The sequence below is a fragment of the Brassica napus genome, chromosome C2 (genome assembly GCF_020379485.1).
Source record: "Brassica napus cultivar Da-Ae chromosome C2, Da-Ae, whole genome shotgun sequence".
Classification (NCBI taxonomy): Eukaryota; Viridiplantae; Streptophyta; class Magnoliopsida; order Brassicales; family Brassicaceae; genus Brassica; species Brassica napus.
In genome coordinates, this window is record NC_063445.1 from 13,611,549 (window position 1) to 13,638,207 (window position 26,659).

The window sequence follows — 26,659 nt, forward strand, 5'->3', positions numbered from 1 at the left end:
TCTAATTTTTAAATTCATATTATTGATAAGAAATCAGTCATGTAGATTGCATAAACTAGATGACTTTCTTATAATCGTCTTCAAGTAACACATTTTTATAGATATAAATTAGGCCTATGACATATCAACAACACTATTAGTGACCTACATATATGCGAAACATAAAATAACCTAAACACCCGGTTTATAATTATAGTCCAAATATTTCATTCCAAAAGCATGTTTCTTTCAGATTACATGTCTTATGAGTTGATTAGTAACCTCTAAAACCCGGTATTTGAGAACTCAGAGCATTAGCATGTACTCAGTCTTTAACGATTACACGAATACATATAATAAGAAAATAATCACTCAAATTCATTCCAATATCTACATTGTTTACAAACATTTTATATAATTTCTTAAATGTCAAGAAAATAACCCCACCCAAATAACTTTTTCATTTTTCATAATGCGTATTATCAAATTAAACCAAGAAGATGAAACCAAAAGTAACCCACCAAAAAGCAAACAAACAAAACTACAGTAAAATTAGCTGTGATTAGGAGGAGACTGCAGATTGAACAGAGCTTTAGCAGTCATCTCTCTTTCAAATCTCCAAATATAATTCAACCCAACAAGAAGCTCTGTAATGGCTGCTTCTGTCTTAACTTTATCCGCAAAAACAAGTGTCTGAACCAACATCACTCTGTTCTGACTATTCACCGCCGTCGCCACGTGTCTCTGCTCGAAGCTTCTCTCGCTCTGCCACCTTATCATATTCTGCGCCAACGGTAACAACCACCGTAAGATCCTACCTAACGCCGCTTTCCACTCCACCGCTAGGCCACCGTCCGTCGCCGTGAACCCAACTCCTTTTAGCCTCGACCTGAGCGACGACCTCACGCTCGCCGGCAACATCGAGTACAGATCGTCTCTCGCGTCGAGACCCACCAGCTGTGGTTGCTTTATCATCTTCTCCATCACGACGATCAGATTCGCGTAGTGAAGCGCCACGCCAGACCCGCCCAGAGTCGTCTCCGGCGGTTTCAAGAGTCTCGCGCTTTCTTCGAGGAAAGCAGAGGACGACGCCGTTTTGAGCCTCTCCTCGTCGTTTGGGCTGGGGTGGACGAGGTTCATCGATGAAGAGGAGGAAGAGAGAGAGCGTGGGAGAAAAGACACGACGGTTGGGCAGCTGGATGCTGCTGCGGCGGAGGAGAAGACGGTTTTGAGCCTCGCGAGTGCGGTGAACACCGATCTGGCGAGGATCAACACGACCGTGTCGAAGCTTTTGTTCCATAGAGATCTGTCTTTCAGATACTTCACGTGTTGTCTCTGTCTCTCAATCTTTTGCTGCAGATCCATCACTCTCGTCGAATCTTTCTTGTTGTCTTCTTCGTATTCGATCCCAATCTGTGAACTGTGTTTTCTCAGGGAGTTCTCCAGATTCGTCATCTCTTCCATCTCTCTATACAAAGCTGTCGTCACGCTCACGTATCTGTTTCCATTAACAAACTCAATAAGACTCATGTTTTTAAATGTTTAAGTGCAAATTAGTTTCTTTACCTTTCGATTTTCTTGTTTTTAGATTCAGTATCTTTGCAGCTGATGACCCATCCATGAGGGTCACGACCCATGTCGGCGAACTCATGGAACATGCGGTGGAAAGAGCGGAGGCTAGGGGTGGTGCAACGGAGGCTCAGCCGGGAAACAGAATCAGCAGTGTGGGCGAGACTATCAGCGAGCTCAGCACAGACGAGGCTGAGGTGGAAGGTTTCGTCGCCGGTGACGATCTTGGTGAGACCTTCTAAGGACAGAGAGTGGTCGCGTAGACTAAGGAGGTTGGAGTCGGTGAGAGAGTGAGTGAGGTGGAGGACTTTAGTCATGAGACGTGCCACCTCGAACGATAAAACTCCGACGGAGGAAGTGGTGGTGGTCGGAGGAGATGTTGATCGGGTTGGTCGGTGAGAAGTGGGTTTGGAGGAAATGGCGTTTTTGAGTTTTATTAGGAAAGTTTCGAGAGCCATTGGAGAGGCAAAGCAAAGTGAATGATTTGATTTGATGGAGTGAGTGGGAGGTAACGAGATTTAAGATATAAGCTATAGTTTTCTTCTTCTAGGGGAATGATAAAGTTGATGTGTGAATGGGCTCGTGGGGTGTTCTACTCATCATTACACTTTAGGATTATTTAAAAAGGAATAAGTTTTGGTATTCGAATTGTGAAATAATGTATTCTGATATTCGTTTACATTATTTAAATGATTGGAACTTTGGAATGAATGTTAGAGGAGTCCTCTTCAGCAAAATTCTTATTCTATTCATTATGATTCTTCCATTCTCTATACGTACACACTAGATTAAATGACCAATATTTTACCAGATTTCTTTGTTTTTACATAGATATATAATCTTCTGTGGTCAAAGATATAATAAATACATGAAATTGTAAAAACCCATGGATAAAATAGAATATTAAATTTTGTCCTACTTCCCTTTTAGTTTAGTTGTCGTTGTAGAGTAAAATTTTCGTTTCAAAATAAATATCGCTTTATAATTTCAATGTAAAATTTATTGACTTTATATTCCAATATATTTTTCTATTTGTTGAAATATCGTTAGGTGCGATAATGATGTTTTTAATTAGTAAATATATAAATTAAATATATTTTTAATCCGTGTAATCAAATGTAAAATGACAATTAAAATGAAATAGACGGAGTATAATTTTTCTGTATATTTGTATATAAAATTCTAAGTACTCCTAGTTACCTTTTTTTATCAATTGATATTTATCTCATAACTTTCACTTTTCCATGAAAATGCAGTTTCGTTTTTATTTAGACTTGCTCGATATTTTAAATTACAAGGAATGATTTTTAAGTGTAGACGATCTTTTACTGAGACATTCTTTGAATAAATTACAGTGGAAAATGAATTATAGAGTAAGCGCATGAGGAGCAAATAAAGGCGTACCAAGAGCATTACCATAGTCATAATTAGAGTTATAGTTTATTATATTAACGACAATGATAGTTAAAATAAGTTGGGGGTGCATGCGAATGCCAACCAATGGCAAAACAACCATTTGCGCGGAAGAGATGTGTTGTCGTTAAACTCTGAGGCAAGAACATCTTTACCATGCCTCTATCATTTACTCTTTCGTTTTTAGAACCTCTCCGATAAAATCGATGTTTAAAAAATCGGCCGCCTAGCCGCCTAGGCACTACGCGTTATTCTTCCGTCCCGATTTATGCTAAATCGATTTAAAAAATCGAATATCTAATTTTTTCCGCCTAGACCGCCTAAATGACAGTCTAGACGGCCGCCTAATCTTTTTTTTTTTTTTTTTTAATAATATTTTTATTTATTTATTTGATCTAAAATTTTATAAATATCATTTATATTCATAATTTTGATGAACATTACACTATATTAAATTTATATATTCTATTTGTGTGTTTTATTCAGTCTTAAACACGAAAATGTATTAATGTTATACACAATTAAATATTAACATGTTTTATAAAATAGTAAACAATCTAAAAATTCCGTCCTGCATAATTTTCGATTAATCTCCGATTTTCTCCTTAAGCGCTAGGCCCAACCTGACCGACCGACTAGCGCTTAATGCGTTCCCGAACAGGGGATAAAATCTGAAAATCTGTTTTGTTTGATCAAAAATAAAATCTTATTATATACGTATTTGAATATTAAGAAAATATTTCCGTGGCATATGAATTTTTATTTTGCATACTTATCTTGATGATTTTTTTTTTCTTACCTTGATGATTTCAGTCAGACGAAGGCTAACGAACTTTAAAGAAAAAGACACTCCAACTGCATGTTTTCATGATAAACGAAATAAACGAGTTCAAAACATATGTGATTCATACGCATAGTTATTATTGCTAAGCAACAAGATGAAAAACAGTTAGGGGGTGTATTTAGGTGATTTGTATTAAAATGACAAATTCACTGTTATTCAAACATGAATTTTAAAAACTCATTTAAAATCTACTGTTATTGAACTTAACATTTCGTAGAGTACTCTAAAATCTACTGTTATTGAAAATATTTTAGTTTGTGGAGTTTTAGGGGGATGTATTCAATTTAACATTTGATGTGATTTGATTTTTAATGGGGTTTTAGATGATTTCAATAAGTTGCAGAGATTTAAATGATTTTTGTTAAACTACTCTAGAATATCACCTAAAACTATGAGATTTGGGTTTTAATTTTTTTAACTAAGAAATCCTACCCAAACACCCTAAAATCACCTGAAAACTTTAAAACTCCACAACTTAAAATATTTTCAATACCAGTGGATTTCAAAGTACTTTAAGAAATGTCAAATTCAATAACAGTGGACTTTAAATGAGTTTTTAAAATTCATGTTTCAATAACAGTGGATTTGTCATTTTAATACAAATCACTTGAAACTCTCGGTTGAATACATCCCCCTTAAAGTTTTCAGGTGATTTTGGGGTGTTTGGATGGAGTTTCTTAGTTAAAAAATGGGAAATCTGTTTTTTTAGAGCAAAAAAATGGTAAATATGTCCCTTTAGACTAATTTATACTACTTTATGTCCTATTAGACTAATTTTTTCCAAAATGGCAGTAATGCCCTTAAAATTGTAATTTTTTTAAAAAGATATATATTGAGTTCGACAAGGGGGATCGATCGATCCCACTTTACAAGTTATAGTGGATCGATCGATCCCGATCATTATTTAGAACAAAAAAAAACGCGAAATATATACTGATCGACCTGGTCTATTTCACTCGATCAGTGAAGGTCGATTTACACAGATCGACCGATCTGTAAGAATAGATCGATCGATCCCGTGCCGAGGAAAGAATCCCAAATCGAGGAAAGTATAGTTATGTAGGAGAAGATAAATGGAGGTTTTGATCATATTCTCTCTATTTTGCTGAGTTAAATTCGGTTCAAATAAGATGTATCAGAGTATGGGATCGATCGTTCCAAACTGTCAATCGATCGATCCAAATTTCCGATCGATCGATCCATATTTTCGATCGATCGGTCGGTACGAGATCGAGCTTTGCCGGTCGAGAGAACTGTACCAGGTCGATCAAAAGATTGTCCGTGTTTTTGTTTGTTTTGCATATTGATCAGGATCGACCGATGGATCGACCATTCTTCTAACCAAGTTAATACGGCATGAAAATTAAACAAAGTTGTCCCAAACTGAAACAAAGTTACTAAAATTCAAGCAAATATAATCAGAAAAACTGAAACAAAGTTGTCACAAACAGAAACAAAGTTACTAGAAATCAAGCAAATGAAGTTTGGAAAACTTTCACTAAATTGTGAAGAACACAGCAAACAAATCCACTATATTGGCATCTTGCAAGTTGCTCTATTATGACCACCAAGACCACATCTACTGCACTTACGAGACTGACCCCCCTGTGATCCTTGTGATGATCGGATTTTGTCTTCAACAGTTTCATATCTGCGTTTTCTATTTCTTCCAAGAGATCTTCTTGTCTCAGGCGGTAGCACTTCAGAATTTTCCACAACTTGTGGGACAGACCAACCATCTTCAGGAACTGAAATGGGATTTATGCTTTCTTGATAAGCTTCTCTCCAAGCTCCCGTGGTATACAAAAAATCAGTCAATGTATATGGTTCTCTACCAACAAAGAAACCAGCTTTTATTGCGTGTCTACAAGGGATTTTCAAGAGGTCGTACTTTCCACAAGAACAAGTCCGTTTGTCCAAATCAACAAAGCAGTCAATTGTATCGCCTTTAACAAGCAGCTGGCTATCAGTTACAGGGTAAACTCTGAAAGTTTTTCCCTTTCCAATTCTCCTATCAATGTTTTCCTCCACATCTATGGTCAAACGGTGGGTGTGCTTTGAAATCAACTTCTTACGCTTAAAAAATCTTTTCCTTTTTCGTTTTTTTTTTTTAAATCGATTTTTTTTAAAAATATAAAAGTGAATATTCTCAAATATTTTGTTTCCATATTTTTAGGAACTGATTTCTTATCCGTAGAATACAACTAATATGTAGAAATCAGTTTCTACAGTTTTTTAGAATTATAGTAATGTTTAGAATTTGATTTTTACATGTTTTAGATTTATAGTAAATCTGTAGAAGTCGGTTTCTACATGTTTTAGAATTAGATTAATGTGTAGATTTTGATTTCTAAGAATTTTAGAATGGTAGGTTAAGCGCGGAATGTGTATTCTACATATTTGTAGAATACTCCTATTTACGTAGATTACGTATTCTAAACATTGTAGATTCAATGAAAAAAGTAGATTTCGTTTTCTACTTCGTAGAATGTCATTTCTACTTTTTTTAGAACATAATCTGAAATTTATAATTTTAACATTTTTATAACTGGAAAATATACCATTAAGTTCATATAGGTATTTTAACAAATGTTACTATTTTTCCAAAAAAAAATTTGTTTGTAAAACTATTTATTAAAATTATTTTCATAAATATTAAAGGGTTTTATAGGAAAATATGACCCAAAATATAGATTAGTCTAAAGGGACATAGTGACTATTTTTTTGCTCTAAAAAAACAGTTTTCCCTAAAAAAATTAAAACTCAAATCCCAAGGTTTTAGGTTATATTCTACAGTGGGTTAACAAAAATCACCTAAATCTTTGGAACTTATTGAAATCATCTAAAAATCCATTAAAAATCAAATCACCTCAAATGTTATATTGAATACACCCCCTTTATATTAGAGCTATAGATTAGCAAATACTTATTTGTTAATACGAAAGCTTAAACACTGTCATTTAGTAATTTGTTCTATTACATAAACTACTAAAATAGACTATTTTGTGATTTAAACTTCATCCAAATATAGACTAATAATGCCTCATAAAAACCTACATATGTGCTTTTCATATTTTTTTTCTCCTTTTCGGCATCTTCAAAAATAACACACACACAGTTAGTCCTGGGCAAAAAAACCGGAACCGAAAAACCGAACCGGAATCGAATCAAATTACCCAAAACCGAAACCGAACTGAAACTCTCAAATATCCGAATGGTTCCTAAATTTCTATATCCGAATAACCGGAACCGAACCGAAAATCGAACGGATACCCGAATATCCGAAAAACAAGTATCCACTTTCTAATATAAGGTAAAATGTCATCAACCCCACTCGGACAGAAAGAGTAAGAACATTGTTATCACCGGACCATGTTATCTTTTATGTACTCTCTTATATTATACATATATATATGGTATTTTTATATTAAAATTCAATAAATACTTATAAAACTAGCACTTTATTGATTCAAACTCTAGTTGGATCGACAAATATGCAAGCGTGTAACCACTAGATCACTTAGATTAACAATTTAACTCATATATTTTGTCTATGTATATTTGATTCATCTATTAAATGGGTATCCGAAACCAAACCGAAACCGACCAAAACCGAACCGAAACCGAACCGAAATCTCATAAGTACCTATTGGGTATAAGAATGATTTATCCGATATACCCGGAACCGAATGGTTCCTACCCGAAACCGAACTGAATACCCGAATGCCCATGACTACACACAGTCCTGCATAGGGGTGGACACTTTACCCAATATCCGAAACCGTATCCGAACCCAACCCAAAAAATCTGAACCGAAGTAGCAAAGTATCCGAACGGATATTGAATTAGGATATATTGGATATCCGAACTCGAACGGATAATATCCAAACACGAATGATATCTAAAGATAATCAAACATATGAATACTTGATCCTATATTTCTAGTTTACTTTTGTAATTTTATTCAAAAAATTTATACTGATTTTGCACATGGCTCAAAATCAAATAATATACATATAATTATGAAAAAAACCATTTGTTATTCACTTAAAATACATATTAAACTCTTGTTTCTTACATTAAAAAACGTTTCATCCAAAATTTTAAAATAACAACTAAATTAGTGTCTTTCTATTTTTAAAATTTTATCTTCAAACCTATTAATAGTTTAATCTATTAAAAATTATAAAACCAGTTAAGTTAAAAGTATATATTTTAAATACAAAAAACTTAAACAAGAAATTTTTTTTTTTTTCTTCAAAATCTAAATATTCGAACCCGACCCGAAATAACTGAACCCGAACTTAAAATACCCGAACCCGACCCGGAATGTACAAATACCCGAACGTTTCTATACCTCTGTACCGAAATATCCAAAAATTCAAAATACACGATCCAAACCTGAACGGGTATCCGAACGCCCCTTTCTAGTCCTGCAATGCAAATAACAAGACAAAAAATATTTAAATAAAATAAACCTAAGCAACTCAGCCAAGTGTTTCGCGAGAGTCGTAAAAACAGTTTATTGATAAATCTTCTACAACACAGGTGGCAATTTGGAAAAGCTTCAAGATTCAATCCTTTGCCTAGAGTAGAATGTCAAACTTAGACTTAGACGTTCTAAACACAGATGGTTTATATTCTTTAAAATGAGCTTATTTACATTAACTTCAAACTTAAACGTTCTAAACTCTCTAACTTCGATTTGTATTTTTGTAATACCCTCTGATTGTCCACGGTTAAAGAATTTTCTACATTGTTTACTCAATCTATGGGTATTATAAGGCGTGATGGTCGTAACGTTAATTTCTCAAAGCCTTGAAAGATTTTTTTACTCATCCTTCAATCATCACATAATAATTAATTTCTCTATGTTTTTTATTCACTCATACGATATCGCAAAATACTTACTGATAGGTTATTCATCTATCCATTATTCCGGCTCAAGCACACTTAACTCTCGAGCTCTCTCTGGACAAGTGACCAAAAAGATAAATACACTTTGATGACATAGGTAGCCAAATCAATTCTTTTAAGCCATTCCAATATACCGCAAACTGAGATGTTACAATTCACTACTTCTCACAGAATGCAATGTCCACATTACGTCTCAGGATCATAACTCATGTTAGTGTGAGCTCACACATGACTCCACACTCGTCGGGATTTGTCTCTGATACCACTTGTAACACTCCAATCATCCACGACTAATAATTTACACGACCGCCAAATTCGGTCCATGGGCTCCATCCCATCCGGCGATCGTAGCCTTAATTTTTCATAGACAAAAACTTTGTTTACAGACCATGCAATCACCACATGAATTTTTTACGTGTTTTAGCCTCACTCGCACGGATATCGCGAATAATTTTTGACATGTCACTCATGCTTCCACTACTCCAGCTCAAAAACGATTAACTCTAGAGTTCTTTGTGGAGAAGTGTTCGAAAAGGTAAGTGTACTTTGATAACATAGGCAGTCAAATCAATTTTCTTATGCCATTCCACATATACCACCAATCGAGATGTTACAATTCTTGTAACGCATTGATCGTCCACGGCTAATGAGTAATGAGCCTGCTACGCCCGCTCACTCGTCCCATGGGTCCTATCACGTGCTATAAATGATGCTTTCATTTTTTGGAGGCTTGGAATGTTTGTTTACTGACCCTAAAATCGTCATTTATTTGGCCTCACTCACACAATAACATTAATAGGTCACACATTCTTTAATTATTCCAGCTCAAACACACTTTAACTCTAGAATTATCTCTAAATATGTACCCGAAAATATAATTTCACTTTGGAACATAAGTGATCAAATAAATTCTTTTAAACTTTCTAATATATACCACAACCAAAATATTATAACTCATCATTTCTCACAGAGCGCAACATTCTCATTGCGCATTGCGCCCTAGGATCGTCATCCACATGTTCATCTACTTTGTAAACCGTTGTACATTTCGTTGCAAAGTAGAAGGAAATAGTTTGTTGGTATATCCTTGTTGATTTACAATGACTTAAGAACGTAAATTTTTCGTTCATTTGTTGCCACAGCCATCATTTTGCGTCAAAATACTCAATTGTTATTTTCTAACAAGTTTATAATGATTTATTTTTCTTCACTAATTTGTTGGAATACGATGCAAAATAACAACAAAATTTTGTGGTATTTTTCGTTTAAAATTGACTACTTTCTTATAGCTAGTGTCTGATTGTGTGTTAGGCCAGTTGTTAAGAGGAACAAACAGGCATATTTACTTAAACATTTTAATATTTACATGACATATTTTTGTAAATCAAATCAATTGTATTAATCATGCTGATGCACCGGGATTTGTAGTGATTGGAGTAAGAGACATCCCGTAAAATTAGCATGAAAATCAACATATGTCTATAGATATACCACTTGGATGATTTATCTATTTACAAATGTGACATAAATGGTTAATTGAATGTATTCGTACTTTGAAACTATGGAGTTGAACGTGAAGGAAGCTTCGTGAGAGAGTTAGTTTATGAGATTTGACGACGCATCCTACGATGGGGTTTTTCGTATGCTTTGACCCGCTTCACGATTTGTAAGACCTTTATTTATGATCTCAAGTAATTTGTCTGCCATATATATAGATAGATATTTGTTTTGTATATAAATTACATATTAAGCGGTTTTCCTTAAAAATATTAAACTAGAAGGTTTTCTCCGTCATGAACAGTAATAATAAATTTATAAAAACAAAATATTTTCTAAAGTTAAAATTCAAATTTTAATATTTTTAAAACCTTTTAGATTTTTTTTCACTATAAATATAAATAAGCTTTCATAAGTTATATTTTTGGCTTATAAATTTTTATTTTTACTTTTAGATTTCTTTAAATTTAAACTATAAAATAATTTTTGCTTGCTTATTTTATATTATATTTATATTTATGATTACGTTTATCTTATATTTATATACATGTATAAATGTATAAATTTTAGTTTTTGTTAAAACATATAAAAATAATAAATTAATTTATTAATTAACTTAATAAATTATGAAATACATCTAAATTTATGTGATATAAAGTAATTTATTAATTAACTCAGTAAATAGACTAAAATTCGTTCAACAAACATAATTTAGTAATTTGGTAATTTGATTAATTTTTCATACCAATTAATGAATAAAAGCATAATCCAAACATTTAATTAACAAATATATTCACAATTTATTTTGATAAAATCCAAAATTTTTGAATATTTTTATTTTTTGTAAGTTAATGTAAAAGAATTATATATTTATAATTATGATATTATTTTAAAATTTCATTAATGTGATACATATAAGTTATTGTTATATTTAAAGAATCTTACCAAAAATGTAAAATTTCATGAATGCAATTTGACATGCCATAATAAGAGTTAAGATAAGTCATCATTATCACTGAGTCATCATTTTTTTCTACTGAAAATGAATGTGGTGATGACACATAAATAGAATTCAAAAAATCAATTCTCAATAACAGCTTTTAAAACACGTCAAAATTGTGTTTTATTTGAGAATGCAGTTTTGCATAGAATACTGAATGTAAAATTCTTTTTTTTTCAAAGATTTTTCATTTTCGTGGACTTTTGAAATTTTGTTTTTAAATTAAAAAAAAAATTAAAACCATCTAAACCAAAACCTAAATACGCCCGGTGAAATAACAAACCAACTTACACACGAAACACAAAAGAGCAAACCGTAAAGCCGAAAATCTCGCCAAAGAGAAACCTCAACTAGTAATTCCATGTCGACCGTTGATATTTGTCTAACAAATTTACCACGACAAAGCACGAAACAGAAGAATCGCACACACCAGAAAAAATGCAAGATACATTCACAGAGTGAGAGAAAAGAAGAACCAAGATGCATGAATGGTTTAGGGTCTCCGGGGAAAGTAAGGGAAAAATACACAACCACACCTCACCACCAGAGATGTATAGCTACCACCAGGAACTCCAAATAGAAATATGTATCCTCAAGATGCAAAACCAGAGGAGCTGCCCATGGTCTTCAGCAATCAAAAGAAATCCTCCTTGATGCCTCCCAACCTCACCAAAACCACCACTACGTCGACACCGCTGAATGGAATGATCTACAACTGCCAAGATCTGGTCCTCTTAGATCTAGATCGACATGCCTACAACATGAACCACTGCCAAACCAACACAAAATACCATCAATAGAGCTAGGATGGCAAAATCATTGGTTATTATTGGACATGGACTATTTCCTTTGACAAGATCCATCATGTAAATGAACTCGGTCTATTTAAGAAGAGATGTAATCGAAGAAAGACACGTCAGTTTAGAAAAAAAGGAAAAGAAATCGGCGAGTTCAGCTATAAATAGAGAAGAACTCGTTAAAAGACAAGACATTCACAAATACACAAAATTCGGTATAAAAACTAGGAGTTTCATAAATTTATTTTATTCTTGTCAAATTTATTGTCTTCGCCGATCCCTGAATTATTTTTCTATAGTGGATTTTCTAATAAATATCTTTCAAATAACTTAACACTGAATCCATGCTTTTATCTTCAACACCCCGAAACGATAAATATAACAGGCGATAAAAACAATTGTTAGGTCCAATTGGATTGTGGTTATTACATTTGAGTTTAATTTTATTGGTTCAATATTTGACAACATTACTTGTCGTCTATTAAAACTGAACATATTCTCTAAAAAAAATTAATACTACATTAAATATTATGTGCCATTGAGATTTTGTGAGATTATTAAGGTAGTTTTGTCAATTATATTTTTTTCACAAATATCTGTCAAAAATATTTAAATTAGTTTCAAAAAATAAAACATTTCCATGTTTTTACTTAAAATATAAATATATTGTTTTTGCTAAAACAGCTTTTCCTTTTAAAAATTTATTTAATCTTGCAATTATATTAATTATTATAATAAATTAGTTCTAATTAAAAAGATGAATTATTCTCTTTTCAGTTTTAAATCTTTCTAATTAAATAAACAGATTATCCTATTCTAATTTTCATATTATGTTCTTATGAACAAATTTTGTTCTGTAAAAATATAAATATTATAAATCAACGTAACACATATAAAATTTATAGTGATTATTTTATTCAAACTATAATATTTGTTTTTTAAATTATGATCACATGTTAAAATTTAACATAGCTATTAAATATTTGGTTTATATAATACATGGCACTTTATTTCCGATCCCAAAAATTTATCACACTTGTGAACCTAGTTAAAATAAATAATCTATATAAATTTAATTGTAAACTATGTAAAAAATTAAAATACAGATATTATGTACAATTTATAATATTTATTCAATAAAGAAAAGTGCGGATGAAAATCTAATTTACATGTTAAATTCACTTATAGGCATACTTTTCCACGAAACAAAAGAAAAAAATTGTCTTCTTGAATCAATGTTTACGTTCATTTCTTGCATACATTCTTATTATTACATAAAATATTTTTGTGTGTGTTTCTAGTTTATTCAATAGAATATGTAATTACTCTAATTATATAATATTATACTAATTGTGAAAATATTTACAAAAAGTGTACTATTATTCTTATTGTAAAAATGTATTTTGGTTTGCATCCAGTTTATTTATTATTTCGTATTTTGGTTAACTTTTCTTAATCATGTCCACGTCCATGTCCAGTCATGAATAAACTAGAAACCCACACACACACACACACAAATTATGCAATAATTTTTTTTTGAAATTATTTACGCAATAACATAAAGGTTTTTATAAAAAATTATTGAAGTCAATATGTATTTCGTAGCACATATATATAATTTGTGAGTACAGTATACTAAAAGAGAAGAAATGAGGAAAATAAGAAGTGAAACAGAAGCGGGAGTCCAATCATAAAGTGATCTATGAGAAAGGAGGAAATCGCTGACTTGCAACAGTATACACTCAGCCACGCTGCTAAGCATTTCACCAACATTCTCCTTCTGACTCCAATCATTTGCTTTTCAGTTCTTTTTCTTCTTCTTCTCAAACTTTTAATTATTCGCAAATGTTGTCATGTGAACCTTTCGTGTGTGAAAACTTAGCGACAAGTAAAAGTGGATATTGCTTAAAAAATAACTGACAATTGGATGTTGTCTCTGAGTTTTGTTTCACCGTTAGAAAGTTTCTTACAACACCACCATTTTCCTGTTACTTAACAGAATCTTAAAACAACTTTTCTCAAATTAAATCTCTTCAGATACAATTTCTGAAGACCCACATTTAAAACCCCCAAAACAAGGATGCTTTTAAGTTTCATACCGCATAAAATTTGCACTTAAGTACACATATGATGTGATGAGACATTTTCCTATGAAAATATCTAGTCGGGTGACAACATTTAATGTATATAATTTATAAACAATAATTATTAATAATTTGAGTCACTAATCTGTTGCCAATGTATCCCTAAATTTGTGGTTATGAATACATAATGGTGCTTGACATATTATTATGTCAAACACTTATTTCGCACTTTGACTTCTCTCTGTCTCTTTTTGAGTAGTGGGATATTTGAAAGGGGCGAAGTTTACAAATTCCCACCGCGAAGTGGGTTTGTGAATTGATCGAAAACTTTCTCAAAACATAAAATTTCAATAACAAAATAGATTCTCAAAGACAGAGAGTAAAAGATACAGAGAAAGTAAGTAAAAATGCTATTACTTTGGTAGACATTGGAAAGAAAGCAAGATAGGGGGCAGAAAGAGACAACGACATGTTACTATGATTGTGTTTTGAAAACTAAAGACTCATCTACTTTGTTGTACCATTTGGCTTATCTCTTTTGAGCGTGGAGTGGTGAGTATGCGCACGTGTTTGCTATTTGTGTGCTGGACACAATAATCATCAAGCCTGCCCATTTGCTTCTTCACACACTTAAAAGCTTTTTACCATTTTATAATCTCCACTGTCTCGCTATTTTCACTGTTTTTAATGACATTTTCATTGGTAAACCGACCGAATTTTATAATACTCAAAACTAAACAAAGTTGTGTAATTAAGATACTGTCTAGATCTTAACGTATTCAATGTAGGCATGAAACAAACAAAGAGTTTGGAGAAGAATCTTCTTAACATAATCTAAATGCAACAAAACATCAACGTTCATGACAGTTACCATACGATACAGCTTCTGTACAACATTAAGCAAGACTGCCTTTCTTTTTTTGTCTTCATGTCGTCCATGGTGAACAACAACGACGCATTACGATCTGACCTTCACAAGAAGCTGGTTCCGACAGAGAGCTCAACTAGATTCGCGAAAATCTGAGCTCGGGTTGTCCCAATCTGCTGAGCAAGTGCATGCTGCTCCTCTAGTGGAAGCATCTCGTAACTGCAAACATTTTCAAACAATTAGGATCATCTCCGCCTATGATCATGCTACCATACGGTTTTCAAGTAACATATAGACTGCGGTAGAAAACTTACTGGCAGAGTAGCTCGCAGTCGATTATGCTGTCAGGCCCAGGTTTTCGAGCCTTACCACTCGAACGGAACTGACGGAAAGAGCGTGGGTTCAGACCGGCAACATGAGGAACAGCATCCACTAGCTTTTTCTGGAGAGACTGTAACCTACGGAATGTGACCTCATCTAGTGGAGCTATGCAACCAAAACTGCCGTCTAGAGTACCAAATAACGAAGCATATCGACTTTTTTTATCCGCGCTAAGTGATTCGACCATCTGCAGACGCAGGAACTTTGTCACATGCGCACCCACGTGAAATTCCGCCCTTGACAGAAGTTTCTGACCTTTCCAGCTCTCCGACATCTTCGGTGCGAAATAGAATATCTGTTGGGGATCAGTACACCGTCAGTTTAAGAGTATTTCACTATCTTCCATCACGTACACACTAAAAGCGATAAGAGGGATGCTGACCTGGAGATTCTTTTGCTGATCGGAGACAGCCAGGCTAAGCGTACTTCCATCAATCAAAAACTCTGAAGCCATACAATCGAGGGATCCAAAATCTTTGGCTAGTAAGCTAAGCTGGGACCCTTGTTCTTTCCAGCTAAGAAAGTATACGCTTTTGTGAACGTCACCAAGGAGGATGAAATTCTTTACCTGCGCAAGGAAATATAAATTAGCATGTGCAACAAAGCCAAATCACGCAGAAGAAAACTCATACACAAAGTAAAACGTACCACATTCATGCTGACTACATAGAGCGGTGGATCAAAGAAAGCAACACCAGTTAATTCAGTGCCATTCCATTTGTGCAAGGTAACTTTCGGACCAGATGATATTAGAAGATGGCCCTGAATGGAGGCTACAGCTGATACAACTCCTTTTAGTTCCTTTGAGTACACTTCAGTAACCTAATTGAAAGAGCGGCTTCAGAATACATCCAACATCTAAGATGAAAATGTTGTAGGCCCAACTAAACATACCAAATTTTGAGAATTATCGCCATTTCTTCCAAAAGAGAAAAGAAGAACACGGCCCCTTGCAGCAACATCCTCCCCTTGGACATAAGCAGTTCCAACAGCAAGAAGTGTTTCATTCTCCGCTGTGCTTGCATTCTGAAACATCCAGATAGTAATAAAATGAGCATTGGCTATTGCAGTTTAAACAATGACACTTATTAGATTGACCCCTAGATTTGCTCCCAGGAATATTATTCAATTAACATTCTTAATGTAGACAGAGAACAATATTATGACTTTAGGCAGGCTAAGTAGCTAACTTACAAGAAGTGTGACAACTCGCACAGTGAGTGCATGTTCCGAGCTCTGCATTGGAATAGTGGTTTTAGTTTCCCAAGGGCCACCAGATCTTTCTGGTTCCAAAATTCGGATTTCAAATTCCTCAACGGTGTATGGTCGTTGGAGATCATCAGAGCTCAGATTATGGTTGTCAATCTGCTGCCCAGCTTCTTGATCAACTAGTGAAGAAAGCACTTGATGCAACGGCTTGCTGACCTGCAAAAATGAGAGACCAAATAGCCTGTATTAATATGATAGAATAATAATGATTAAATAGGCAGGTAAAACATAACAGGCACAGAACTTCCTTTCTTCTCAACAAAAAGAAAACAAATAAATACGCATTAGTTCAAGTGTTCAGTTATCAAACAAAGCAAATAAGCAGGATCTAATAATATTGCTCCAACCAAAATCAGGTATATGTGATATTCATAATGAAATTCACAGTGGCATCCATTTGAATTTAGAGCTCTTGAAACCTGTTTTCCTTTCTCAAGCCTGCTCTAGAAGGGGCAAATTGATGATTTAAATTAAGAAAATTCCAGATAGCTGAAAATGGTAAAACTGAGAGCCTAGGGAACCTATGAAATATTTAAATATCCCGAGTAATGTTGCCTGTGATGCCTAAATGCCTTATCGTCCCATTTCAACCACAAAAATAGAAATCATCCAATGCTACCAAAGATACAATGCGGATTAGGTAGAAAAACGTAGATAATATTATCATTGCTAATATTCGTACCGGATATGATACTATCAGTGGGTACAAGTTCTTCTCCGCGTAGTAAGTAACTTGGTGAGGCGTGGCCTTCAGAGGAATCTAGACAGGAATATCAGGCATTAACGTTATCAGTCCTCATATACTTATTATTAACATACAGAAACAGTAAGCGATGAAATGGAACTCACCTTTTGCACTGGCCAATAGTTATCGTAGACTGGTGCTGAAGGTAATTGGCAAATCTTCAAAACTCCCTGGTTTATGTCAATATGATATGAGTTATCTTTAGGAATTCATAGCCTAGATGCCAACAATAAGAATAGAAAAGAACAACATAAATGAGACATAGACACATTATTAAACCTGTGACGTGACATATATGAATCCGTGATTGCAATTCACATTGTGAAGCACAGTAAAAGCCACAATTGATCCATCGCACAGCTGAAAAAGTGTGATAGCATGAGATAGAGGAACTTTTTCAAGAAAAGCCATACAAGCTTCGTATCATTGTTAATTAAGAACTCCAAAATATTGAAATCATAGCATTGTTTGCTTTAGACGCAAAAACACAAAAATTGTCTTTTTCGGTGAGGGTATCATACCTGTGAATGAAATCGAAGTCTTTCTCTGAACAACATGCACCACCCTGGTCTTGAGCCAGAAAGAAAAAATCCCTGGTGACCGCTAATATTCTTGAACATGGTAATTCTTTGAGCTGCAACACCGTCTGAAGTCTCCTCTCTTGTGGACGTGTCCAAGGGGATGCGAAGAAATCTCAGATTCCTAAGCTTAGAACTGCTGGAGGAATTTAAAGCAGCAGGATTTTCTGAAGGAACACTATTCTCTGCGTTGGTACCATCAACACCCTCAAACAGGTAAGCATGGTAACAAAGAATTGTGCCATCAGCCAAAACTGCAAAGAGAAATGGGCGTGTATGGTGCCCAGACCATCTTTGCATAGCTAACTCAACGACCTTTGTCTTCACAGTGTCTTCATTCCTTGCAGAAACATTATCCTGGGATTTTTTGTTGAGTTCATACTCTAGCTCATGAATAGGCATATCAGAGAGGTGGCTTCTTCCAGATGCAAATTTATCAACAGAGAAAACACAATTGAAACTAGGCACATCAAATATCTCAAGGGCACCACTTTCGTAGCAGAGAACACAGTATATGTCACCCTGATCATGAGGTCCACCATCAGCACTATCAACAGCCTCTCCAACTCCTGACAAAAGCCATGCATCAGTGCTAGCTTTCCTTAGCCAGGGTTCTGGTCCTTTATCATGGTACAAAGTACATGCCGATACCTTCCTTTTAGAGCCTTCAAGTACAGATGGAGTACTTAAAGAAACTGTGCAAGTCGAAGGATCTGCAATTCAAAGTTCCATATGAGACTGCTTGAGTAAAACATGTTAAGATGATCAAGATAATAGACTACAAGATCAACTTTTGCATAAGAAGATAATATTTCCCTAACATACCTCCAACAAGCAGGCGAATGCTGTCATCTGTCATTCTAAGTAAAACATATGGATCGGCAATTGAAACAGATGCGACACTGGAACTTTCAGAACCAGAATTGGATTCTGTATTAGGAGCTCCAAAGTTTAATTCGTGATTCATAAAAGAACCATCCAGGATACGGGCACCATGCTCAAACACCTGGATTACCCGACGTCTGAAAAAGAAACATGGAAATTATTATAATACCATTTACTATCTCTTACAGCTGCATGTAGTAGATACAGTTCAATGACTAGAAAGAAGCCATGGATAGAGATTAGTAGACGGCACATGGGGTTAATAATATAAAAGATGTAAAGGAAAAAAATGCTTCTACAACAAACACATCTCACAAGATGCAGCAAAAACATATTATGGCAGCTAACCTTCCAAACAAATTTCCAGCAGCCATTGTTCTTCCCTGAACATAATAGTCAACACTCTCAGTGACTTCTGTGAGAAGGTCCGCAGTTTCAAGTACCTGAGAAGCCAAACATTGAAGGTATTTCTATTGACAATAGGAGGATCTAATGATATACGACCGAAACAGAGAAGTGAAATATACCATAGTGCGAGCCTCCAAACTTATAATCAAATAGGCATGATATTCATCCTCATCAGCAGCCATTTTAGAAGAATCAACATTATGACCACGGGAGCTCTTGTGATAAACTGTCCATATTCCTTTGCAGCTTCCAAGTTCAACCTACCCACAAGATCATGCAGAATATCGTGGTTAAGGATCGAAGATACCAGGTCGCATAGATAGCATTACTAAGTAAGATCAAATATCCACTTTTAACTTGCCATTCGCACATATTTTTTTTTTTTTTACTTTTCTTTCCAGATCATATTACTAAACAGAAATATTCCAGTGGTGGATAGTAATTGTGAAAGATATAACCCCGCGAGAATGTCCTAATACAGCCTTCTGTTCAGAGTTTACTATAAACTAATGCATCCAAATTTTGAAAGAGGTATATACGAAATTACGTCCAAGCCATAGTAATGGGAGTATATTTCCCCCTACATCTCATATACCAGAAACAATTCGGGATATGCATACCTCAGTAATCATTTCCGGTCTAATTGACTGCCGAAGAACAGATAGAGCACCATTCTTCCCGTGACCAGAACAGCACACCTAAATGCCAAGATACATATATTTAGTCTGGCGTTTTCAGTTTTTAGACAAAATACGAGGCAGGCAGGTGGACACTAAAAGTTGTGGAACAAAGACGTCTCTGAATGACAACCCTAAGAATGTTGTTTTATATAAAACATTTCCACGGCTAGTTTTATATAAGAACTACTAAACAAACGGCTCACCAATTCATAGTTGCTCTGTTTGGAAATCCCAGTGGCGTTTGCATCAGCATTTATCCTTAAGCCATACGCAAAATCTTTCACTGGACCAACATTAACTAGTGAATCTCTCACTGCAAATGAAAATGATTTCTGCATTTATTGAAAAAGTAAACATGAGAAACTTCATGGAAATGAGAACATAGGTTATCTAACTCTTATTGACATAATACATGCTGCAGTTTTTTGTAAAAGCAAACTATTTCTTCAGTAACTAAACCATTAATTTTCTATTCAGCATGACTTATTTTTTAAATTGATTTATGTGCTATTGTAAGCACATACAGATAGCGAAATGGAGAATGTTCTGCAAAAGAACCCTAACTCAACAGGATATTCTACAAAACTCTAGCCAAGGCAGAACTTGCTACCTGTGATGAATCGGAGTTATTTGGTGTTGAACCAAATAATGAAAGCTCCTCGTTTCCAATTGTATCTGGAAAAGCATCAGAAGACATCCGCAGACGTTTGGCTTGATGACTCTCACCTTCAATATCTTCATCCTGCATAAAATTAAGCAAGAAATTTTACAAGTTCCGAATAAGCATTTAACTAATACCCTGACCAGCCTAAAAAGGATTGACCTATCACCTCATCTCTCAACCCAGGTAAGGATGCTGCGGGCCCAGATCTACAGGAATATTGAACCAGTAAACTGTCTCCCAAACGGCTACCTAAAAAGAAAAGGGAATTTCCAACACTAGTAATGTCCTGCAAGAAATTTGGTACTACATCTTAGAGATTCTCTAATTGAACTGGATCCAAAGTGAAGCACAAATATATTGAGAGAAGATGTTGACTAACCGATGCAAGCACAGAGGCTTTTGATTTGGAAAGATCAAGTCTCTGCACAGCACTTCAAGAAAGAAAATAGCAGTCAGTTTCACATATTATAAACAAAATAAGTTGTAGCGAAACAAGGTTCAGCAGAAATTTAAAAAGAAAATCAAAATATTACCGCCCATCATATATAAGAGTCAGCAGCAACAATTCCCCAGACTTCGTTGACAAAAGAGCCACATCGTTCGATATCCAGGTTCCATGGGCAGCATCGAGTTCCACACTGAAACTTGATGCAGGCAGTTCTTGACTGAAAGAAAACAGACACACAATAGAAAATAAATATGGTTAACAGTATAAACAGATTTTTACAATTGCTAATTCAAGCTATAAGATTCTAAACCAAGGTTGTGGCAACAGGATTGTATCCATAAGCAGAAGGTAGATTTCAAAGAGTGGAGAGTGTGCGAGAAAACTGCACCTGCTATCAACTGAGGAGGCATAATTGTTCAGTGCCAGAGCACAGGAGGCTGACTACAAGAAAATATGGTATCTCAGATGTTTAAGTAATTGTAGACTTTAGCTTCGAAAAGTTAAGCTAAGTGATATCAAATTACCTGACTATGATAATGGATTGTATTTGCACACAACACAAGAACACCACCGATCGGAGATGGTACTGCGAGTAGTTTGTAGGCATCATGGGGCAGATTCTGGAAAATACCAAGAGAATGGGAGTGAGTATGACTGGGACTAAAGTTTGCGCAAGGAGATTTTAGTAGGTTCAATTTTACTGATTTGCATAAAAAAGCTTGTTATTCTATGAATATTTTCCTAAACCTTTTTGAGCAATGCTAAACAAAGAACAAATAAGAAAAGTCAACATGCAATGCTTCTGTTTTCTTTGTAGTTGACTGAAAAGCCTAGTCATGACACAACATTGAGCCTACAATATTTTTTTATATGAATTCAGTTTCTGCTCTCGGCTATACAGATAACTAAAGATATTCAAATATTTTCCTTCTTAGGAAGAAACGGTTTTTTAACATAAAAAGAGGAAAATCAAGAACATACAATAGCTGACCAGATGACTGGGTGTTGTTTTAATGTCGTATTGATACTAAGAGCAGAAAGCATGCAAGTATGGTGCTTCCATGAAACTCTCCCAGCCCATGTATGCTCTTCTTCCTGAAGGATTACAATTACAGGCTCAATATAACCTGAACAAGACACAAGATGCCACAACAAATAATTAGAAAGAGAAGGACCACTTAATTTATTCACATTACGACTATTTGGAAAAACAGAATATCTAAAAAAATCAAATCCACGATACAATTGCCCATGACAAGATGCCTACGCTGGATAAAAACAGGAAATACGCAAGTTGTTTGATGTCGTATCGCATTTAAAACCAACAAGTTAGTAGGAAACAGAAGTAACTGCAACTTTAAATGAAAGTTTAACAGCTAAGAAAAAATCATCATACCATAAGATTAGCTACTTATTCAGAGATACACGGAGAACTCAAAATAAGGTGGATCAACACGGAAAAACCTTTCTTGGTAGCTTACCATGTAGAAAAACAAAATCTTTGACGTGTTTCATTCCGAGATCACGCAAGTTGATAATGTAAGATGATTCAACTCGAGCAGAAATTGTCCCACCAGAAGTGAACGCATCATCATCTCCAACTAGTCCAGAACCAACCTGAAAACCAACGCATAAGTCTCTTAACAGAAAATAAACTTCAGGCAGATTCCACTAAGCATATCACAAACTAAACTGAATATATGATGCCAAACAAAAATAAAAAACCTGACAAGCCTTGAGTATGATCATCTGCAAACCGTAAACAAGAACACCTCCACACCTGCCTTGAGGATCCACTTTCACCAAGGGCCCTCTTGGAAAGGACTCTCTCCCTCTTTTCAGATGAAGCCAATCCGGACCCTCGAAACAGTGCATCGAGCTGAAAAACAAACAACACATCCATTAGTTTTCTACCAATAGCAAATCAAGCAATTCACACACTCTCACTAACTTCAATCGAAGACTATGAATCGAATCATCAAACTCAAGAACCGAGATCTTCGCGCCGCGGAACGTCACCACGATCGAATCCCTCCCCCTAGTGGAATTCCCTCCTCCCATAGGAAGCACCGCGAGCGACTCAACGTTGCCGTGCAGCCTGTAATGGCACACGAGCTCGAGAGAAACGCCGGAGACGCCGTCCAATACTCCGCCGCGCTTAGCGAGCTTCTGCCCCCTCGGCTCCTGGCTACTAGCACCGTTCCCTTCCTCCTGAACCCTAACCACGTACACCTCGAGGACGTTGGCGGCGGTTACGACGACGTTAGGCACGGCGCAGATCCCGCGCTTGGGGGGAGCGGGCCAATCGGGCTCGAGGTCGTCGCCGGAGGTGATGGGAATCTGCATCGGAGTTGTGTCGGAGATGGAGTGGGTGATGTAGCCGGAGGCGCAGTTCTCGACGCCGGTGGGCCAATGCATCATCTTGAAGGCCGCGAAACTCATCCTTAGTTCTCCTCTGCTGAATCAATCTCTCTCACACAGCGACTGAGTAATTTAGGGGTCCGTCTTAACCCCCCCCACACGGGGTTTTTATTCAATTTTCGGTTTTGAATACGCGAACCGAACCGGGTTCAACCGTCTAAAGATTTTATGCCCGGTTTGGATTTACTATAAGTATATGCTTCCGTGTAAGCTGATTAAACCATTAAGAAAAACAAGTTGGTATGTTCTTCAACAAGCTAATTTCGTTGTATCTAGGTTTGAAAGTGCGAAGTTTAAACCTTACTGTTCTGAGTAATAAACGATTCGCACATTAGATTTTAGACAATCTATTGTATATCAGGTAGTTCAATTTGGACTTGAAAACTTAGCATTGTCAATTAAGATTATAGAAATTTAGAGTTAGCCACTGCATTACTTAACCATGATCTCTCCTTTGTTTGGAAGGATAAAGTAAACACATAATTAAATGTAACACATAACAATTATGCTGTATTGTCTGTGAGTATTTACGATATACCAATTACCTTTCTAATGTCACAAATCAAATTCACCTTATTTTCTAAACAAGACTAAGTTTGATATTTACTAATATGTCTCATCAATCATGTTTATTTTTTCTATTTTTCGGTGTGAAAAGTCCATTAGTTTTTCATTATTTGTTTTCAAAGGGATAGACATCCTGAACCCTGAGAAGCAGTGGAGAAACGCTTACACAGCTATAATAGGCGGCTGTGCTCGAAGAGTTTACTTGGTATAAAAAGAGGGAAGACAGTTAATAAAATATGTCACGGATAAAATAGTGTTAAAAAAATGTCACGAACCTAGAAATCACTAAAAAAAATATTTTTTGTTTTTAAAGTCTGACACAAAACACACATAAGGAACCATTTTTATATTAAATAAATTGTTCCTTCAATAATCAATCTTGATCAAATTAAAGACAAACAATTAAGATACCAATCAATGTTCAAAAAATCGCTAGACCAGACGGTAACTAAATGCTTTATAGGAAACAGTCCGGCCTTGATACCAAACGACAGAAGCGTCAGCTTCCGGCCGACGTAAAATTATATAATTTATCGGCCTTCATTTGACGATAGTTCTCTTTGGCATAATGGTAAAGACATTGGGTCGTGGATTAGAGGTAACAGATTCGACCTCCACCCTGCAATTTTGTATTAAATTTTTTTCACAAGCGGCCTTTAATTTCTGTTGGGCTACGGGCCTTCATATTCATCGGGCCGATACTGATAGAAAATTAGCGACTAGGCGATTATTTTATAAGAGCATCTGCATCGCAGTATGCTAAGCGTTTCTTATGTGGGGGAGGGCCACGATTGTTGAAAAAACCGTGCCTTATAGTTGCAGAATAAGAAACGTTTGTTGGGTGTATCTTGTACTGTTTTGCGGGGTCCACGACACGTGGCGGTCCGCAATTGGTTCTGTTTTTAATTTTTTTCTTTTTTTTTAAATCAAATAAAACAAAAAATAATAATAATAAAAACCCCATGTGGGTTTTTGGGATATTGATGCTCTAAGAAACATGTAACAATGATTTTTGACATGTTTAATTTTCCAAAATAGAAGCAACAATAATTTTTTTTGATGCTGATATGTTTTAGTCCAATAATTTATTTTTCTATAATACTCACTATGTTCTCATGTTATAAAATTTTCACACATATTAAGGCAACTACAACTATGTCTATTTTATCATTTTTAGTTATTTTTTTTACTGCTGATCATTTATTTCAGATAATTTTATCATCATTATTCAGTACTGATCCTCATTTATGTTAGTCTTAGCTATTTAATATCATGACAAATTTTCATACAAAATGTATATAGCTGTCAGTTTAAAGTGTGTAGATGTGAGTTTGAGCTTCTTAAAAGAGAAAAAAAAAACTAAAACAATTTCTTGCCAAAAACGATTGGGTTTCATTGTAATCGGCTTGAACCAGTTAGTGTATATTTTAAACCGTTTGTTATGGTTCGAACTTCGAACATTCTAAAATAGACAGCAAAATATTTCTTAAAACCAATCAATCATGTGTAGAGACGTAATTCAAAGTGAAAAAGAGCTTTGGATGAGCATCTTGATCAAGGGGAAATAAAGGTCCTCTGCTCAGAACTGAGAATTTCCTTTGCTGAAGCATGCCCAACGATCCTTTGCAGCTGCAATAACCCACATGGGATCCAAAGAACAACACTTACATCAGATTGGTGCTACTGAGAGTGCTAACTCTTATTCAAGACGCTTATAGTAGATTGAATATGATCAACTGTGTAATTACCCGGAACAGATCAAAAGGACAAAAAAGCACAGTGGACTCCATGTCATATGATTCTTCAACCATGTTCATTATCTGCAGTTAAAGCTTACAAGGTATGAGATCCTACAATCTGAGTACTTATAATTATGCCTTGTGACACAAGTAAGATGCTTTTACCTGAGGGTAAAACTCCTTCCGGTCCGATTTTGGCTAAGGTGAGGGCTACTCCGTTAAATCCCGAGCTAGTTTAGTACTACTATTATGGAAAGTCTAGTTTCGAAACACGATCCGTCTCTGTGAATCAAGTCTGTTTGAGAGTCTTGTTTGTTTACTATTACTTTTTTATTGTTAAACTGGAAATAGGATAATAGAGGATTCAACGGTTGTGTGAAATGATTGATGTTAAAGACTGTTATATATGTATATATAGTTATATAGTAGGGACTATGTGATGAGTGCCGGGCCAGAGAGATCTGGGCTAGCGACGCATAGAGTATGGTGATACGCCCTAAATTAAAAGGATCACTCTAAGGTTGGTAGATTGGATAAGCCTTGCACCGAATGAGCTAGAAAGCACAAACGATCAATGAACGTGGATCGAATGGTGACACAAGAGGTGCGGAAAGTCTCTTGATACTACCGAACTCCTAAGCCCAAAGATATGACTCACTCCGACGACTTAGAAGCTACAATGTCCGATTAAGAACAAAGGATTCAACAAGAATAAAAAGAAAGGTTTTTGATTAAAAATGTTGAATGATTAAAACAATACAATAGCAAGCCTTTATATAATAGGCTGTGGAAGAAATAAATATTCTAGTCAATCCTAGAAACTATAAAGCTCTTAAAACCATAAAGACTTGACTAGGAATATTGACTTGACCAAAGACCAAGACTGTTGACCGAATATTGAAACTT

At 35.2% G+C, this 26,659-nt stretch overlaps 2 protein-coding genes across 2 annotated transcripts; both read right to left on the bottom strand.

Annotated features, from left to right (window-relative positions):
- Positions 1 to 331: 331 nt before the first annotated feature.
- Positions 332 to 2,261, bottom strand: LOC106380995 (protein PSK SIMULATOR 1). The gene is made up of 2 exons (XM_013820855.3): positions 1,546 to 2,261; positions 332 to 1,477 (listed from the first exon to the last, which is right to left on the bottom strand). Exons 1-2 carry the CDS (start codon positions 2,004 to 2,006, stop codon positions 532 to 534), a joined length of 1,407 nt encoding a protein of 468 aa, XP_013676309.2. The 5' UTR covers positions 2,007 to 2,261; the 3' UTR covers positions 332 to 531.
- A 12,573-nt stretch (positions 2,262 to 14,834) lies between these two features.
- On the bottom strand, positions 14,835 to 23,551 carry LOC106380994 (cleavage and polyadenylation specificity factor subunit 1). The gene is made up of 25 exons (XM_013820854.3): positions 22,978 to 23,551; positions 22,752 to 22,905; positions 22,508 to 22,643; positions 22,008 to 22,153; positions 21,551 to 21,646; positions 21,415 to 21,467; positions 21,112 to 21,243; positions 20,958 to 21,009; positions 20,745 to 20,864; positions 20,525 to 20,656; positions 20,118 to 20,246; positions 19,855 to 19,932; positions 19,354 to 19,494; positions 19,175 to 19,269; positions 18,767 to 18,963; positions 17,885 to 18,654; positions 17,643 to 17,723; positions 17,468 to 17,533; positions 17,301 to 17,378; positions 16,544 to 16,774; positions 16,244 to 16,375; positions 15,998 to 16,171; positions 15,732 to 15,917; positions 15,283 to 15,644; positions 14,835 to 15,187 (listed from the first exon to the last, which is right to left on the bottom strand). Exons 1-25 carry the CDS (start codon positions 23,466 to 23,468, stop codon positions 15,073 to 15,075), a joined length of 4,347 nt encoding a protein of 1,448 aa, XP_013676308.1. The 5' UTR covers positions 23,469 to 23,551; the 3' UTR covers positions 14,835 to 15,072.
- Positions 23,552 to 26,659: the final 3,108 nt, after the last annotated feature.

Coding starts and splice junctions, on each gene's coding strand:
- LOC106380994 (XM_013820854.3), bottom strand. CDS start 23,468: ATGAGTTTCGCGGCCTTCAAGATGATGCATTGGCCCACCGGCGTCGAG. Junction 22,154..22,507: donor AGATTTTGTTTTTCTACATG/GTAAGCTACCAA, acceptor TGTCTTGTTCAG/GTTATATTGAGCCTGTAATT. Junction 20,657..20,744: donor TACCTGGGTTGAGAGATGAG/GTGATAGGTCAA, acceptor AATTTTATGCAG/GATGAAGATATTGAAGGTGA.
- LOC106380995 (XM_013820855.3), bottom strand. CDS start 2,006: ATGGCTCTCGAAACTTTCCTAATAAAACTCAAAAACGCCATTTCCTCC. Junction 1,478..1,545: donor AAAAACAAGAAAATCGAAAG/GTAAAGAAACTA, acceptor TAATGGAAACAG/ATACGTGAGCGTGACGACAG.